The sequence below is a fragment of the Callithrix jacchus genome, chromosome 3, assembly GCF_049354715.1.
Source record: "Callithrix jacchus isolate 240 chromosome 3, calJac240_pri, whole genome shotgun sequence".
Classification (NCBI taxonomy): Eukaryota; Metazoa; Chordata; class Mammalia; order Primates; family Cebidae; genus Callithrix; species Callithrix jacchus.
The window spans coordinates 134,997,331-135,017,669 of NC_133504.1; the positions used below are offsets into that span (position 1 = coordinate 134,997,331).

The 20,339-nt window shown below is 32.0% G+C and overlaps 1 protein-coding gene across 50 annotated transcripts in view; it reads right to left on the reverse strand.

Annotated features, from left to right (window-relative positions):
- Positions 1-852: 852 nt before the first annotated feature.
- Positions 853-20,339, reverse strand: part of ADGRL3 (adhesion G protein-coupled receptor L3) — an 850,050-nt gene continuing 830,563 nt past the window's right edge. For 27 of the 50 annotated variants that reach the window (XM_078367163.1, XM_078367168.1, XM_078367166.1 and 24 more), the window contains 3 exons: positions 15,846-15,974; positions 11,286-11,303; positions 853-9,367 (listed from right to left, as the gene is read on the reverse strand). In XM_078367163.1, coding sequence (XP_078223289.1) covers positions 8,568-9,367; positions 11,286-11,303; positions 15,846-15,974 — 947 coding nt within the window. In that variant the 3' untranslated portion in view covers positions 853-8,567. Of the gene's footprint in view, positions 9,368-11,251; positions 11,304-15,845; positions 15,975-20,339 lie in introns of all 50 variants that reach the window. The other 23 variants (XM_078367177.1, XM_078367171.1, XM_078367175.1 and 20 more) reach the window with 4 other exon arrangements.

The window sequence follows — 20,339 nt, forward strand, 5'->3', positions numbered from 1 at the left end:
TAAACACAATAGCTCTGTGGCCGTGAGATCTGAATTTCCATTTCCTCCATAAAAGGAGTACACAGTCATATGTTCCATTTTGTCATATCGTTAGGAAGATCAAATGAGGCTGTGTGAAATGCCAGACAAATACTAGGCACTCAGGAGCTGAGGATTCTCTTCCATTTCCTTTGCAGAATATGTCTTACAGAAACACATTTTCAATATCCTAAATAAGTGGCATCTGAATTCGATTTATCCAGCTGATATTTGTGCTCATTCAACTGCCATGCAGTTAGTAAGCTAAATAGTCAGAATCCCTGACACTACAGAATAATGATGACACCTATCTTTGTGATCGAAAATATTTATATATATATATATATATATATATATATATATATATATATATATATAGTACTTTTTATTCAAAAGAAGAATGACATGTCCCAAAGCATAGGTCTAAACTCTAATTTGGACCAGAGGTTCATTGATGACTGACGTCCTACTCCTCAGTTTGAGATGAGGAGAAATAAGATCATGCAGCAGATATAAGACCAAATTTGATCATAACTCATTAATGGCAAATTTTAAGGTCAAACAGTAAATTCTTAATTTAACTTTCTATCTTTCTGGAAAAAAAAACAAATAGCCTCATAGATACCTCTGGTGATGGTAGTTCTCTGAAAACAAAGGTCAAAAAGGTCTTACATTATATTTTCAATGCATAAGGGAGAGGGTGGCAAGGTGTGAGATAGTGACATAGGAAATATATTAGGAGTCCATGTTTCATTTATTATCCTGAAATTTGAAACACTATCCCCAAATCAAAGTTTTGGTAATAATATGTAATAATAGTAACTACATCACTTCTTGTTTGCTGATTTTTTTATTGAGGTTTGTAGCTCATGACTTTACATGTGATTGTACAGAGCATTTAAGGGGAAAAAACGGATGTAAAGGTTGTACAAAAGAAATATTCAATAGCTTGAAATCTGGTAGGTGTATATGAAAAGAATAATGCCATATGTAAATATATGAGAATCCTAAGAGACCAAAGCCACAAGCGCTATATTCTTGTTTCTAAAAAGTGACTTTTCTTATCAACAAGGAATAGCACAATTAGTTGTTAGGGTTAAAAATAAACTATCATTTTTTAGAAAGATATATTTTGAGTTAGATTTAATGCTTGGCAAGGGGGAAAACAGTGTGGAAAAACTTCCAAGTTATCCATTCACTTCCAATGCATTCCCAGAAATCAAATGAAGGCAAATCAACCTGACTCTACAAATCTTGATTTTCTAGTTCACAGTCAAAGATCAGCATTAAAATATACAAACAAGTAATTCTTTATAAATCAACACATTCTGATTGTCTATAGCTGTTTCAAGACATATCAGCTTTTATTACTTAGGATGATAAAGAAAATGTTTATTTTCAAATGAGACATGAAAACCAAATTTAAATGTTTTTTCTCATTTTATTGATTCAAAAATGTCATTCAATATTTAAACCAGTTTGACAACTTGAAATTCAGGGCATTAAAAAATACTCCAGAGGACAAGGTGCTGATGAGCCTAAGAGTATACTCTGTCCTATTCACTGTATCCTGAGTTCCAACCCCAAAGACTTCTACCTACTGTCAAACATTGATGATACTGACTTAACTGTCAAAAACCTTTTAAAAATAATCAATATATTTCATTTTGGAGTCCAGATTATTTTGCCTGTTTGACATTCAGAAGAAACAGAGAAATTTTTAAACTTTAAAAAGCTATTTTAGGTCTGGGTTTTAAATATGTTTCCTTGTCAATGTAGCATGAAATTTTGTAGTCTTGGATCATTGAGACAAACTGACCTCCTTTAAGATTTAAAATCCTCTGATTTTGGATGAATTGTAAATCTTTTGTAACCTCACCTATAGATCAAAGAGTGGAACATCATCATTTAAAAATTATTCAATCAGAATGGCAATGTTTAAATTAGATAGCTAGAAGTCTGCTTTACTTTCCTCTTCTTTCAAACTCTTTCCTTTAGTATTCTAGAATGAAAGGCGCATTGGGAATACTTTTAGATGCATTTGGATTATGGAGTATTTTGAAAACCCACCATGTACCACGGTGTGCAGAATTTTATGAGTTGACTACGGTAATTAAAGACAAAGAATTTGAGAGTAATATTTGGAGCAGAGTAATTATTTGTTCAGCCTCAATGTAATATTCATATATATAAAATAGTAAATTATTTTGTAGTATGAATATTGCATGGCTGTGAATTATTTTGTACAATGTACATAATTCTAATATAATATTAATTTCATGTTTATTAGAAAGATTTATAATAGAGCTCTAAAAGGTACAAAGCTACTAAAAGCATTAACTCTGTTGGTGTACAAGAGAGTCAGCAGATTACAGAGTGATGATGAATTGAGGCAAAATACTTACATTTAAGAAACATTATAAAATATTGATGTTTCTTTGAAGCAAGGTATAGCTCGATAAGATGTATCTGGGCTGTTTAAAGTACTTAATATTTCTTGTGGAATTAGCACAATGAAAACATAATATAAGAAACTCAAATTTTACTTTTTTGAATACACCAGTAACATTAGATCTAGTGTATAAGATTTTTATCACTACAAATGACTTTATTATTATTTCCTGGAAAACTTTTCTCTATAACCCTAGTTTAGGTGCTGTTACCTCACCACAAGTTTGCTAACTTGGTTCGTTTCTGCTCTACTGTTGTTCATATTGTTGTTGAAGAGAATTGTTTATCCAGATTGAGAATTGTTCATGTATAGTCTTTCTTGATTTCTTTACATAAATCGAAGTTTTTCACAAGACTTCTTAAAATTAGCTTGCATTTACCTTTAAAATACTCTGAGACAGAAATTATCAAATGAGAACAACGCTCTTGACACACTATTAAGAGAAAAAGAAACATCAAAACTTGGCTGAGACTAGACACAGTGGCTCACGCCTGTAATACCAGCAATTTGGGAGGATGAGGCAGGCAGATCATGAGGTCAGAAGATTAATACCATCCTGGCCAACATGGCAAAACCCCATCTCTATTAAAAATACAAAAATTAGCTTGGCATGGTGGCACATGCCTATAATCCCAGCTACTCAAGAGCTGATGCAGGAGAATCACTTGAACATGGGAGGCGGAGGTTGCGGTGAGCCAAGATTGTGCCACAGCACTCCAGCCTGGTGACAGAGAGAGACTCCATCTCAAAACAAACAAACAAAACAAAACAAAACTTAGCTGAAATAAAGTTTGGATAGTAACTTACAGGTGCTAGATATGAAAGAAGTGCTGACTTATTTTTTTTTAATAAAGAAGGAATAGCAATATCTTTCCATGAGATTATGCAAAACCATATTAAGTACCTGTTTTATTGCAGATATCACAAAGTTTTAAATATCATAAACAAGCTATTTCTTCTGCAGGGTGTAAATAAATGGAATCAGAGTTTGTGAGTATGTGTGCAGGTGCAAGTTTCCCTTTTAAACCAAAGAGAAAGTAATCAGTGTTAATTAGTAAATAGAAAAGTTTCTTTTTATGGCCTAATCAGGAAAGAAGCAACTACCAACACTTTTAAATCCTGCTAGCCTACAAATAAAAATTTAGCTGTTTAATATTTTTCAGATGTTATAAAGAACATATTTGCTGATTACAAAATTAAATTTAGTGTTGGGATCCATCGAATATATTTTATGAGCTCTAAGAAGCTTCTTACATAAACTCTATTTGCACAAAAATACTTCCATAAAGTATTGTGCAATGTTGCTGCTTTTGTGCCTCCATATTCCTAATTTAATGATTTACAGAAATCTAGCATAAGCTATACTGAAAGCATTACTTAGAAATGCATAGTAATTGTTTATATGGTAGGTTAAAATTATGAATTATTAGAAATGAACTAATTAAATTTTAACACGTTGGTTTGCAATAGACTGGGACATTTACATATATTGTTATTTTATCTCAAAATTTTTCTATGAGAAGAAAGTATATTCATACCAAAATCTTCAGATTTTCTCAAAACTTAAATAATGAGACTTTGGGTTCTTGTTTTTTCACTCTCTAAATCTGAATTGACATGCGTTATAGTTCTGTAATGTCGGTTTTTTTCCCCTCCTCAAAACATCACAGGCTAAGTGCTGTGGCTCAAGCCTGTAATCATGGCTACTCAGAAGGCTGAGACAGGAGGATCACTTGAGCCCAAGAGTTTGAGGCTGCAGTGACTTGGGGTTGTGCCATTGCCCTTTAGTCTTTGTGACAGAACAAGACCCCATCTCTAACAACAACAAAAACGTCCAAGCAGTAACACTTCAGCACAGTAGTAATAGACAACTTCTAACAGCTAATTGTTTTTTCATTATTAGGGGATGATACAGATTATTCTGGAGGTGACCTTTAAACAACTTATAAATTATTTTTCCTCTCCCTTTTGGTCTTTCCAGTATTGTAGAAAGTCAGTCAAAGTTTTTAATGTCATTCCTTAAAGTAAGCAAGCTAGTCAAAAACATTTCAACATGTGTTGAAGCTGAAGATAATGTCTGAAATTAAATATGTGGGTTCTTTATAAATTTTACTAATTCCCTTATATGCTTATCTCTATTATGAAAAGTTTTGTCATACCAATTAATATTAATAAAAATCTCAAACCTAGATCTAAAAGATTCTTTCCTTAATATGTCAACATTTTTTAGATATAATGGAGATTTTATACAAATGATAAACTACATCTTAATTTAGAGTCATTGTGATTTTTTTTACAGGAATTTAAGGACATTTTCCTTACCTGCTTTTTATTAACACATTTTCCTGATTATTGTTACTTTAAGATAATTGTTCTAATGTCAGCTCATTTTTGTTATTATGATTATTTTAGCACAGTTGTGTGTTTAATTATAATATAATGGAAACAAGAAGGGATCCCCATAAAATTTAATTGGAATTCCAACCAATTTCTCCTTTACAAAATTAGGACTTTGCCACAAATATTTATCAATTAGGAACAGAGGCTATGGAACAATCCATCAATTTCAGAATTAACTAAACATGAGGTCCACTAGTGTCCGGATAAAGTATCATGTAAACTAGATTTCAAAGAGGAAAAACAACCAAGTCTAAAAATGTTACAAAACTATTATTTGATGAGAAAGTAATCATTTGTTTCAATAGCATTACGTTTTACTTCCAGTTGTCTAAATAAGCTGTATTATGGCTGTATAGTGTATCTGTTTGATGGAAATTTACTTCTTACCTGAAAGTCAGATGAACACATAAAAAATATAGATAAGTAGGTCATCAATGTCTCAGGATATTAAAAAAAATCGAGTCACAAAAGGTGGTAGAAAAAAGAAAAATTTAAAAATCATTAATTAATTCATCAATAGCTCTATAAGAAAATGTATGAGAAGAAAAAGATTCAAGTGCAGGAATTCAACCTTTGTTAATGTAAACAGGTCCAAATGAATACATTAGATATATGCAAATGTCTATTGAAATGTATGTATAATTATCTACTTTATCCACTTAATTTTTTTATTATGGTTACATAAAACTTGTGGGGGGAATCTCTCCCTGTTATAATCTTTGGGATCTTAAGTCTCTCTGAAAGCACAGCATTTATGATGTATAGAGTTCAAAAATCTCACCCTTTTATCTTAATACAAGAGCTTGGTAGTAATTGTAGTGCTGAACGTTCTTCTGCACCATGTATGTATTCAAGTGATCTTTCTTCAACTCGATCTATGTAGAGTTTGAGAGGCTACCTGCTTCAAATTTCCATATAGAAACATAAAAATAATGGGCAGGGAGGTAGCAATGTCAGAAAATCAGCAATCTGAATTGAGGTAGTTTCCCCATTTTTCTGTGAAACCAGCTTCTTACTGACAGAGTTGCTTTCCTGTAGATTACTGTTTGACAAAACAAGCGTAAGTGCTCATAATCCACAGACTATATTTGTGTTTCTGAAGTTACCTTAAACACATCTAAAAAGGATTCTTTTATTGCCAAATGTATTCTATGTATCTGGTGGGTTAAATGCCTTGTAGGTGCTAATATTGCCATAGTGTCTTGTGAGAAAACCTAATTACCATGAAAGCTTGTGATTCTCCTCCAACGTAGAGTCTGTAGACTTAAAAAATATTCATGTCAATTGACTAAAAATGAATGATACATAAAATATTCTGAGGTGATGGGAAGGTTATGATGCACTCTGGCCAAGCAGATTTTTTTTTTGGTCATGTATTTATAAACTATATACAGATTATTGGCCATTCTCTAAACTGCTTCTTCTCATCTTGATTTAAGATAGTCATTTATAGATGGGTAGTGTTTAAATTTTTGAAAAAGGAAGTAGCAAGATAAAATACACTACAGGAGAAATTATAATTTGGCAGATTTCTTTTAACTTTGCCTTAACAGGGGAAAACTGCTATAAAGAATCTACTGTAATTGGAGATCTAGAAAGTTTATTTGAAAGAACTTGCTTTATCTTCTCCTGTTTCCCTCATACATATAATAAGAAAAAGAAAACACAAATAAAGTCTTACTGTATCTTTGTAAATGAGTATTCACTTTGCAGCTTTTACCAAACTGAGTGAATCTGAATTTCTAACATCAAAATGGAATGTACATAGTAGGAAAAAATATGACTCGCCCAGCCCTCAAATTTGATATTTACATCTCTGATTGAATATGGATTTTAAAGTAAGCATAGTGACTGCAGCTGGTTTATAGATAAGCAAATATTAACATATATATTAACCTTCTCAAAATTAAGTTATGCATCTGAGTTCAGCCAAAATAAACATGCCCATCCCATTTTTTTCTGGTTTACTTTGTCTGCAAACCTGTATGATTTTGTGCTTAGGTTATTCATCTAGGCAGATTGATTTCTTCTGCATGGCTCATTTGGGCCACAGAGGCTTAGAAAAGATTATGTATTGAAAACCAAAGGAAACAAAGGCGAGAAAAATAAAAAGACTAATTAATCATATAGTACATACATCAATACAATATCTTCTAAATCTCAATCAGTTGTTTATTGGTTGGCAAACAAGTTTCACTTTTACAACAAATATTAGTAATGAGGTCATCCAACTTTGAGACCATACAAAATGGATCATAAATTAAAAAAAAAATTATGTGCTGCTAATTTACCTCTTGTATTCCTACATTACTCAAAATCCTGTCAAATAAATAAATTTTCCTGTTAATAAACAGAACTTTTTTTTTAATCACTGCAAAATAATTTGACCTTTCAATTCTTACTACGAGGGAGTGTATTTCCTCTAAAAATTGGTAGTGCAGGTGCCCACTAGTGGATCAGACTGAGTATTCAGCATTTAATGCCTATGGAAACCGTTTTCACATGCAGAGGCCCACTAGTTCTATAGATACCTCTTGACTTCTAGAATCATAGCTAGTGTTCTGGTGATGAACCCTTGCCAAATATGCTTTGTATTACAACAAATGTGCCCTGTAAACATAAGAGTTTGTCCTGCTCTAATTTGCAAAAAACACTGTTGGAAATATTCTGACTGCATAAAGATATATAGTGAGGGAAGGAAGTCTTATTTATTTTATTTTTTTTGTAAAAAATAATTTGTTTGCATTACTAGAAAATGATTCTTATAAAGTGATAGTTTCATTTATTCATTTTTTTTTTTTTTGCCTGGTGAAATTTTAAAGAAAAAAAAAAGCAAAATAGAAAAAAAGAAAAAGAAAATGAAAAAAGAAAGAGAAGAAAGGAAGGAAACTTTGCTCTCTTACTGGTAGACAAACTTGCAAGACCAGCACAAAAGAAAAAGAAAATTTCATTTTTTTTTTTTCCTACTACATTAACAGGACTCAAATTCTGGAGGAACAGAAAGCAGACTATATGTGCAATGCTAGTATCTGTACATTACATAGAAATTGTTCAACTTTTTTTCTGCCATTAGTTTTATCATCAGTTAATACAGCAAATCATAAAATATGCATTTAGCATATAATTCTAGAATTCCCCTCCATTTCATTATTAATTTTGTTGTTTTATTGTTTTCCACAACTATTCCAGCTGTGGTGAATTCAGGTTATGAGTGACCAAAACCACTAGGTGATACAGTTTTGCTTTGCTTTTATATTTGTTTGTGCATCACTCCAATCTAGATGCAGCATTGTTACTAATTTCAGACAACTGTTCTGGCCTTTTAAAAAGCAGGTCCTTGTAATTTTAGTAACAGAGCATCAGAGATGTTAAACCATACACAACATAATTCAACAAGGCCACAATGAGTGCCATTTTCTTCATATCTTGTTCATTAACATAATGAAGTCTCCATCTGAAGGGGAAAGGACAAGAAAGGATGGGTGGGGTACAACAGGGGAATTTTAGCAGTTATCTTTCTCCCCTGGGCTGACCTAAAAATCCCATTAAAAAAAAAAAAAGTCTGAGAGTTTCTGTTTGTCTTTTGAGGACAGCATAAAGATTTAGGAGTACACACATTATTACCACTGCTTATATCAACTCAGAATAGTCAACAAGATGTTAGCAGTTTTGTTGGTTTCAATTTCCGTGTCATCTTCTATAGACTAGTGACCAAATGAGCAGGTCCTTTTGAATTTCCCTCGGGTGGGGTCCCATCTTTGTTGGGAGGAACTATAAATCCATCACTGCTGCCACGACCTAGCTGGTAGTAAGTGTGCAGCTGATGGACGTGGTTTCTGGAGCCTAGGTTTGGCATGCTTTTGTAGTAAACATCTTCGGCATCACCACATTTGGCCGATGGGGGTTCGGTCTGGGTGCTGGTGGTAACACTCTCTGTGGCGGCCGCACCAGCCAGTGTCGGCATGCTGGTATAGAGAGAGTCTCTATGGGGTGACTGGAGCTCTTCTGTGTGCTCGTTGGTTAGCAAAGGGAAAAAGCTCTCACTGTGGTCTTGGGGGATCCGCCTTCTGGTAAAATGGTGTAGCTGGTGGTTCTCAGTGGAGTATACTCTTGGGGGCAGCAAAGGAGCATCAGATTCCTCATGAATGAGTTCCAGGCCCAAACTCTCCTCATGGTTAAACGAGGTGGCATCATCCAGGACAATGGCATCATCTTCCCTTCCACTGCCAAGGTTATTCACCAGCTTGTTCATCAGATTCCTGTTCTGTTCGCTGGAGCGCTCGTGGTTGTTCAGGTACGAAGGGATATAGTTGGAAGCGAGTTCCTTCAGAATCTTTTTCTCTAGGGCCGTCTCGTTATGGTTATAGCCACGGTCTATGATTTGCACACAGTTGCTCAGGTATTCGCCGCTGGCAATGCTGTAACTATTGCCATGGTTACCATTCAGTGGTAGAGTATCCATGACACTTGTATCCCTGGCATTGTTCAGAAGCCCCTCTGAAAAAGATTACAAGATACTATGACATTGATATCCAACAAGCCAAAGAACACACACACACACACAAAAGCAAAAATATTCATCAACTATAAAATATGTATAAATTGTTAGCATTTTTACTTAAGCATAAAATATTTGGAAGGAAACAAAATACTATTAAATCTATATATGTGTATAATTGGACGAGTGACTGAAATCATATAAATGGGAAAATCATATTTAAAATAGATCTTTAAAAGAATTTTTAAAAACCTATAGATTATCAGTTTGCAATTGCCACACAAACACTACCTAATATTATTTGAAGTATATTTAGTTATAACTTGGAAAAATAAAATTTTGGTATAGACATTCATAGCTTTCAATTTATACATATCAAAGTCAATTAAATAATTCATTACCTTTAATTTTACATAGTATCTTAACATCAAAATAGGTATAATATTAACATAATTCATGTGTGGTACTTTTCATATACTGGTCAAAAGTAAAAGCAACAAACAGTGTCTAATAAATTGATATTTAATTTTTTAAGATTAAAAATAACCCCTACATATAAAACCACAAAAGGATTATGTTAAATTTTTCAGAATGATGAGGTAATGAAATAATGTTTAGTCAAATAAATGGCACATAAAAATAATTTACACCTAGGAATTTTCAAAACAAAAGTATTTGAATTTACTTTCTAAATTTTTTCTGCTATAAGCAATTTGGTTGTTATAATATACTATCCCATAAGTGATATTTTTAGGGTCATTAGATAATACTACAAAAGAATGTGTAAGGACACAGGTATCTGATTCCTAAAAACATTGTGTCAGTATTAATGTTACCATTATATAATGAGTGATGGATTTGGGTGCATGTTAAAGTTTGGGTTTAAAAGAATATAAACATTTTATTCAAGTAAGAAACAGCTGCAGTGAAATAAATTTGATCACATATTTCTTCAAGGTTTTTGCATTCCCTTGAATGAACAGAAATCCAAGAATTTATAATAGTTTCACAAATCACTTCAAATGTAACTACAAAATGAAAAAACACATTTAACCAATACTGGTAAATAAGAAAGTGTGTTTATTTACAGAAAAATTAATTGTAGAATTCTGTTAAACTTCTTAAAACATTGCTAACTTGTGAAAATATAGCATTCATTCTATATCTGTGATGCAGTTATTTATAACAACGTGAATAGTTAATTAATGGTTTAAAGGATGTATTTCAAATAAGTCAATTTTTATTTGGACTCCTGAGGCATACTCTGTATTCCAGTAACACAGTTTTCAAAATTAGCAATGCATAAAATGTTTTAATAAGCAGCCATCATAGATATAGGGTGAAGCAATTTATTTTCATTTTATATCTTGTAGACAAATCCACAATGTTAAGAAAAAATAAAAGTAAATGCTTCTTAAAGGGCTGTATGTGATGGGTGATAGCTGCCGCAGAAGCTGTTATGATGCTTGATGGTTATGATTGAATGGCTAATGCATTGAAACACACATTTATTATTTCTGTTTGTCAATGCATTAGGTATGGGCTGTAAACAGCCATTGTAAAATCAAGTGGATATGTTGCACGTGACACATTTTTATGATGGAATGTACTAATAAAAATTAAAAGTTTATGAATTACTTAGCAAAAATAAATGCTTGATTTAAAAACAATTTAACTCACACAAACATTACATGAAACTTAACAACTATGCTGATTATGTGACAGAATAAAAGAATCAGACAACAAAAGCGTCTAATCTCTATTAACATATATTTATATAAGTCGATTCATAGGCTTTTTAGTTTTTAAATTGTGAGATGAACTGTTTTTAATAACTACATCATCTATATGTGATGCAATAAAAGTGAACTAAAAAAAATTACATTTGATATGCAATGTTTAGCTTTACTCCCATACTTGTCTCTCTGTAGGGCTCTAAACGACAGCATGAAGAAAAGGAAAGAAAAAACAACAAGTAAGCTTACAGCGACAGTAGAAGAAACATGAGTAAAAAGCAAATTGATGATATGCAGAAAAAAGAGTCAAAGGAAATAATTTCCACTGCCCCAAAATTCATGAGTCTGGGTTACATGATTTATCATAATTAAAAATACTGAAATGTTAGTCAGAAAATCAGAAATCCCCCTTAACATATGCTAATATAATGAGTCTTTAGTAAGCATTTCCACCGTTTGTAAATTTCAAACAAATACACACTTAAGATTATCACATAAACCAAGGAGAGTAAAAATTTGAGGGCAGACCATGACTATTTTCACCGATATACTTCAATGTCACATATGTGTGTGTATGTTAGAGTATACCTGCTCCAAGGAATATTTAATTTCAAAATTTTTCAGTAAAATTATTTATACAGAGAGAAACCAGAGGTGAAGACTTTCATAATTGTGTTCTTTTTTTACCACCTTATGTGTCTTCTCTTTTCCAGCACAAAAGTTATTGCCTCATTTTAAATATATGTTTTTTTAATCAGTTTTAAAGAAAAACTGATCAATATTGTCATTTTTGGAACTCATATTCAAAGGTTGTGTAAATAAGGAGAGAAAATGGTTAAATTTATTTATTACTCTGAATACAGAAAATGTGAGAGGTGAAAATGCAACCAACAATATTAAGCTTTCTTTTGGATGGTTGCACAATCATGTGCAATCAAAAATTTTAAGAGTTGATCCTTTAAAAAACAATTCTATCAAAATTATTTTTTTGGGGGAAAAAACCCTTATTTTAACCAGGTTAACAGAGTTGTTCTTGCTGGTTTTGTCTACAAAAAAAGTAAAGTATCATAAAATAAAAACCAGCAAATTCACTGAGCCAGATCATTTCAAAGCGTTCTAACTTACTATAATTTAATGACAGTTTAAAGAGACAGTTTTGGTACTTTAAAGGTTGATTTGTTTCTCAGCAAAAACATAAACAACATTTCAAAATGCAGAGGAAATCTCTTTTAAAGTTTCAAAAGAGCTTTAGAACAGGAATTTGAAAGGAAGAGCCAAGACAGTGTATCAAGAGATGTAAATGCTTGTAGGCTCATTATGGCTCATTCCTTAAATCAATGCATTTTAGAACTGGAAAGCACATGAGCGATCACTGAAGTTCAATTTCCACTTTTCAAAGAAAAGGAGCCTGTAGCCCAGCGGGGCTGAGCCTTTATCGAACACCACCCTGCTAATATGGCAGAGCTAGGATAAAAAAAAAAAAAAAAAAAAAAAAAAAAAAAGTCTTCCAGACTTCTTCCAATTCTGTCTGCTGCAATCTCCTTCACTTCACATCTGCCTTAGGCTTTGAAAACCATCGCAGAATATCTATTTATATACATTCTAAAATGATCTTGTATTCTTACCAACTAAAATATATTCTTCACTATATCCCATTCTACAACTATGTTTCTTTAAAGTTTTAGAATTACATTAAATTACCTTAAAATGTAAATTATTTTAGCAAAATCATGACTTCCTCTCTAAATTATGTTTTGTTGACACATTTTTGTATAATGAGATTTATCTTTACAAAAATTAAATTCCTAATAATGACAAGAAGATAATGGTCCCGAAGTACTCTGCATGAAATTTTAAATATTTCCCGATAGAATCTGAATTCAGCATAATAGAAGTATATTATTCATCTTCATTCCTAATTCTCTATGCCTCAGTGACACAATAAGCATATCTTTACATATGTTAAATAAAGGGTGTTACAACCAAGAAGAGATACTTTAAATCAGAATGCTTCTATGCTTGGATAGCATTGGTGCAACTGAACCAGAGGACACACAGGATAGAACCAAGTGGTAATTCAACATAAACCACTCCAGTACATACCGAGCCACCTATATTTCATGTAAGATTTCACCTTGCCAGTAAGAATATAAGTGCATTCATCTGAAAGTATAAGATTAGTAGCAATATGACAATCACCAAGATTTATTTTTGCTCAGTGGTAAAAATGAATTATTTTAAGCACTACCATAGTTTCTTAACATCTTAAAAAATATTAAAACATTAAATAGTGTTGTTTAATATTAAAACATTAAATTCCACCTCTGACTCTGAAAAACATTAATAAAGTTATTTAGTTTTTTTAAAAAGTCAGTAAAAGTTATTGCATTTACTTGAATAAAAGACAAATTCATTCAGAAGAATCCTTTGTGTATTTATTGATAATCTCAGTAGCAATTACCATAGATCCCAAGAATAAAAGTTTGTATCAATATAGTATTAATTAAGATTCTTACATTGTGAGAATTGCAGTTTGATAGTTTTTACAGAAGTATTCCATCCTTGGAAAAGTCTCTTACTTTAAGATACAAGTAAAAATAAAGTAAGACAAGAAGGCAGATATTGAATTAGGAAAATGGTACAGTTTAATAAGTGTTACTTTTTCATTATATAAGAAGTTAGAAATTATATCTGAATTAGCAAAAAAGCTAAACAAAATGTGGTCCAAGTTTATTACTTGTTTTAAAATTGTTACGTATGACTCTTCTGGGTAGGGTGAATAAATGTAGAATACATTTAATTTCCAGATAGGGTGAATATCTTCATTTAACATCACTCAAAATTTACTAATATGTCAGCACATATTAATATGTTTATAATGATTCAATTACCTGTCACTTGTCTAAGGAAAATAAAGAACAGAACAAAACAAGCCTTCATAAGGTCTAACAAATCGTCCTGCCAAACCACATCTGATGCATTGGGTGACATATAATTCATTGAGTGCTACAATGAAATAGGGACATTGAGACATAAGAGACACTTTAGGTGGGGTAACCAAGAGGAAAGACCCAGAAACTCTCATATTGATGGTTCTGATTCATTACAGAAATGGAAGACTAAAGGAAGACAGGTTAGCTGTTTACAGGCATTTAAAGAATTGCCTCAGACAGCAGAAGAACACTTTGCTCTTCTTTACTTTGGAGGCCAGAGAAAAATTTCAGCTTAGTGGAAGGAAAAAAAAAAAGAAATATATATATATATATATCACAAATGGAGTGTTTCAACAATAGAATATATGAGATCCTGAGGTGTGATGGGCCCCATTAGAGGAAATACTTAAGCACAGACTGACAGAATGTTAGCAATGATGTAAAGAGAATTCAATGAGCTCTATGCCTTCTGATTATAAAGACATGTATCCCTTAAGAAATTTGAAATTGAAAGTGAGCTGAATTATTTCACTGTATTGACAAACGTGTTGACTATATTCCTGAAGTCACTTTTGACTTTGGTGTTTCTGAAATAATTTAAAATCATCCTTTGTATCTGGCAAGATGCCTCCTAGGGAGGCTCAGATGGTTTTAGACACACAACGGCCCTGTTAAACAAATATATCCTTTTTTGCAATGGCACATTCACACTAAGTTGCACACACTCACACTACTAATCTTTCACCTGTGACTGAGAAAGAAAAAAAATCCAAATATTTCCAAAGAGGATATTAGAAATTTTATCAAAAAATGCCTAGAAAATTTAAATACTGCCAATCACATTCAACTTGAAAGAATCATGGAAGTCTCTTTGTAATTGTGAATTTTTATTTCAAGTATAATTTTAAGTAAGAGGATCACTGACTAAGACTTTTATAAAATTTTTATTCGAATTATTTTCTCTTGTAGTCTCTTTATATATGATATAGTTTAAGTTTTCTGTGTTCTTAACACATTTTTATACTCAGGAAAGGTAAAACAATGTCCAAATGCTTATATTGTAAGTGGTTTTAAAGAGATGTATGATGGATTTTTTTCTTTTTTGTCTGACATACAATTGATTTTTGGATCAGTTTCAAGCTGGAGGATGCACAGAGGAACCATACTCAAAAGCTTTGTTTTTAACATGTAGCCACAGCAGAAAAAGCAATTTTATGACCTGTCTGAGCCAGCTCTTATTGGCAATGGCAGAGCTAAGGCAGAACCCAAGCTGCTATTGCCAGTACCGTATTTTTATCTTCCACGCTGAGTTCAATGTAATTTTCCCCAGAGTTGATTTAAATGCTTACATCAGGACTAATGGTTTGTGCTGAGTGGACTTTATGGTATAACAAAGTAAGATTTATTTTCTTGACCTTGTAATATTAAGAATATTGAATCAAGTCTTCTTTCATCTTACTTACCTTAGGAAAATATCTTATTTCTCAAAATAAATAAATAGATATTCAATATAAAAATAAATGAACAACAAAAAAAGTACTGACAAACCACAATACATTTTATAACATCATGGAGAAACAAACACATATTGATGAATCAGGCATTTGTTTAGAGGGAATCCATTTCTTACTAAGGAAAACCTAAGGAAAATGGAAAATAAAAGCACCAAGAGGGGTGGAATGTGAAAGGAGTCTGTGTGTCTGCTTCCAAAACAAAGAAAGGCAGGAGAAAGAAAAATAGAATGTGCCCATAAAAGCTACATAAAATGGGACTCTCACTTGAAAAAATTAAGATAAACTCCAGCACACCTTGTGCGTTGTACATGCTGACAGAAGGGTTGTTACAGACCGCCGGTTCCCCCAGCAATGTATTATAGGGATTGTTAGTACCATGCGGACGAAGCAGAGCATTGCTTATAAGATGATTAGCCATGGCTCCTGGAGCAGCCCCATAGAAAGACAGAGAAAAAAAAAGGTCAATCAGGCAAATGTGTTTGAAAAAAAGAAAGGAAACATTTAGAATGACAACAATTGATATAGTCCTGATTACAGGCAGACAGCTAACTAGACTAAAAAATATGCCACTTAGAGCACACATTTCCAACAATGCAGATATCTGAGTCAATGGGAAAGACAGAAAATGATTTACAGTGTTGATTAAGCTACATTTAAGGTTTTCTCTTTCCCAAGGTGTATGCAAGAATATATTCCCATGCTTGCTAGAAATGAAAATGAAAATGAAAAAAAGCAAAATCTAATCATTCATACAAACAAACGCAAAACAAAAGCCAGAAAAAAAGTTTAAAACACAAAAGAAAAGCGAAAATTAAACATAAGATTTCCTCATTCACAGAAACCATTGGGTTATTTCCAATGAAAGTAAGAACGGGTAAAAGGCAACATTTATGATAAAACACTCATTTGGAGAGCAGCTGTTGACACAACAGAAGAATATGACATTTCTGAAATTCTATGAAGAATCATTTATGATGAAATAACATAAAATATAATCACTCAATAGTACACCATGGCAAGCATACTAATTTGGTGATCTTACGAATCTGATAAAAAATCATATAGATGCTATTTTTAAATATTTTAAATAAATTATTAACTTTATGATGTCAAGCAATATACATATATATAATTCCATTTTCCATTTTCCAACTGGTTGTTTGAACTTTGACATAACAATGGAACAATGTTAAATTCTTTCACCCTTTTGTGAATACTTTTTGTTTTTAGTTTTTAACACCATCAGTACGAGTTGCAACTTTCCATCTCCCAAAGCCATTTAACCAAGAAGCAAAAGATCAGAGGAGTTTTATTAAATATACTTTGGACATGTACAAAAATAATAGACAAAATTGTATATTTGTGTTAGATGACAGAGAAAGAAAAATTCACCAAGGAAAGGAAAATACAAATTGCATGTGAATAGTCCTGTTGAGCAGACAGGTATATGTTAATTTAAATATATGTATTAGAGAATGAAAACACAAGCTATGGGCTGGGAAACAGATTTGTAAAACAAATTTAGAAATATTTGTAATCCAAAAAATAACTAGTATCGAGCATGCAGAAAGAACTCTCAAAACTCAACATGAAAAAAACTAATAACAACAAACCCTCCATGGTTCAAAGGCATAAACAGATATTTTGTGGAAGAAGATCTACAGGTGGCAAATAATCTTAGGAAACAAATTGTTTTTGGCCTTAGAGATATACAGGTTAAAACCACAATGAGTTATTACTACATATCTAAATAAAAATGGTGAAAAACAGTAAATGATGGCAAGGATGCAGAGAAATGAACACTTATATATCATTGGTTGGAATGTAAAATAGCACAGCCACTCTGGAAAACATTTTGGCAGTTTCTTATAAAACTGCTTGTGGAATTACCATGATACACAGCAACTGGATTCTGAAACATTTATCCCAGAGAAATGGAAATTTGTGTTCACACAAAAACCTATACATGAATGCTCACTGCAACTTTATTTGTAGTAGCTCTAAACTGGAAACGACCCAAATTTCCTTCAACTGGTGAGTGGTCAAACAATCTGTAGTATTCCCATATCACAAAATACTATTCAACAACTAAAAGGAACTACTGATACACATAAACACTTGGACAAATATTTAGAGAATTATATTGAGTAAGAAAAGTCAATGCCAAATGATGACATGGTGTAATTCCATTTATACAAATAAGGTTCTAGAAATGACAAAATTATAGAAAGGAAGAACAGATAAATGGTTGCCAGAGGTTAAAGATGGAGGATGGAGATAAGTAAGTATTGTCATGAAAAGGCAACATGAAGCATCCTTGTGGTGATAAAATGATCTACTCTGTATCTTCACTATGATGGCCTAAACACACACTTACTTTGTAGGTAAAATTACACAGAACTAAACACATACATACAAATACAATTAACTACAGGTTAATCTAAAGAAATTTGAAAGAGTGGTAGATTGTATCAGTATTAATATTCTGGTGTTTCAGTAGAGTTTCACAAAATATGAGAGAAACTGGATAAGTGATACAATATCTCTGGGTATTATCTCCTACACCAGCCTGTGAATCAACAATTATCTCAAAATAAAAAGTAATCTAGGCTGGGCACAGTGGCTCACACCTGGAATCCCAGCACTTTAGCAATCTATATTGAATTAATAAAAAAAAAATTCAACTCATAAAAAATGTTAAAAATGAGAAGTAAAGACTGGGTGACAGTATTTTTAATCTTTTCTAAATTTTAACCCTGTCAGAGTAAATTATCAGTCAACTATGAATGTCTTAACCTTAACATTGAAAAAACAAACACCTCTTGATTGAAAGGACATTATCACTTGTCAGATCCCTAGAACTGGAAGGCATCAGTTCATTCAGGAAATACCTCACGCGTTTGCATCCTGTATTTCCTGCAAGAATGAGCATGTAACTGTCACAGAATTTTTCCCTTTCTAAATGTTCAGTAATGGCTTTCTGAAGATACACAACATATACATCGAAATGTTCTTACATAGCAAATGGCAGATTTTCGATCTATTATGTAATGGGCCTATAAGGGTATTATTTTCCGTTAATGAATTAACCATATATGGTATTTTATGACAAAAAGAGTTTATCATAGTGCCTTTCAGACAAAAAATAAAAAATAGCACATCACGAACATTTATATTGTTGATGTTAAGATTAATCATATTAAAACGAATTATCTGTGAATTATACTTCTCATCTCATATTTATTATTCTAGACCTTTTTCAAGTAATAAAGTAAAATTACTGTTCTAATACAAATAATATCTAAAATTACTCTAAATAGCATTAAATAGAAAATGAAAGATTTAAGTTAAAATAATCCAGCGTAAAAATCTTATATATAATTGCCCAAATTCTTTATACCTGCTCAAAGATTAAAAAAAAGGGGTGAGATGTTTATGGCTAAGGCTTACAGCTGCATCTCTCCCTATTTCCTTTCACTGCTACACATTATCCAATTTGAACTAACTGGAAAACAAACAATAATGTGAGCAGATAGCACTTCACTCTTCTTCCTTGCTTCATACAGTTTCAAAAGTAAAATGTTTCTTTGTTTTAAATGCAAATTTTTTTTTCTATATTGATCTAAATAAAGATAATTTGAAAAAAAGGAAAATACACTTTTAAATAAGGAACAATTGAATTGGGAAGAATCAAAGGCAAGCAAGAAGCAGATTACTCAACTTGTTGGTTTCTGTGTTTATCCCTCAATTTATTAAAAAGCCAAGAATACCAGAACAAAGAAAGATTAATCATACAAAAAAAGAGGAGTTTCATAATGAAATTCTAATGAAACTATCAAGGATTTTATAAATAATCTGCATGGTTCTATCTAGACTGGCATAAATTTCCTTTTCAGTTTTTCTAAGCATTTTCTCATTTTGAATGTATTTTAAAAGTACTTTGATCAGTGAAATTATTAATCTGAGAAGACAGTTCAAAAGTTCATTTTATTTTTCTGTCATTTCAGCAAAGTTGGAAAATCTAGCAACAATGGCAGAAATACTATATAGCAAAGTGTTATGACACAATGGTGGCTATATGGAACAATATTCAGTCTCAGTCATGTGGCTTTGGTAGGACACTTCTTCACATCTCAATGCAATACAGAATCACTTATTGATCTGTATTATGAGTGTCATGCAGTCATCATTGGAGATCTATCTCCTGTTTACACTGAAACCATATAAACACTTATAAAACATAACATAAAACTCTTAAGGAAACTGCATGTTCCTCTTTACCCTGGTTATTAAGGACCTTTTCCTGACAGAAGAATCACTATTTAAAAATCACTGGCTTCTTTACTATCTAGCACTCACTTTCATGCTTCATGCACCATTTGAAATCAATGTAATTATTGCTTCTGAAAATAACTTTAGTTCTACAAATGGAGTCATAATTCATATGAGGTCTTCAGCAATAGAAACAAAAAAGAAAAAAATGGAATTTGATGAATAATGTTTTGCAAAGTGTATAAAGACAGACAAGCTCTGTGGGTTTGTTAGTATGAAAGAGTAAGGGATATGTCTGAGTAATAAAACAATTATCCTTCATTTGATTCATCTAATGTAAGAATTCAACAGTTTTCCATGACTATTCAGGGCTTGGAGTGGCTTCAAGAGGACATTCTTCCTATCACTATCCCAAACAAGTATCATTTTCATAAAGTACTATCATATAGTTCCTGCAGCCCACATTCACAAAGTAGGCATTTCAATTATACTTCGGAATGGTAGCACTGTCTATGT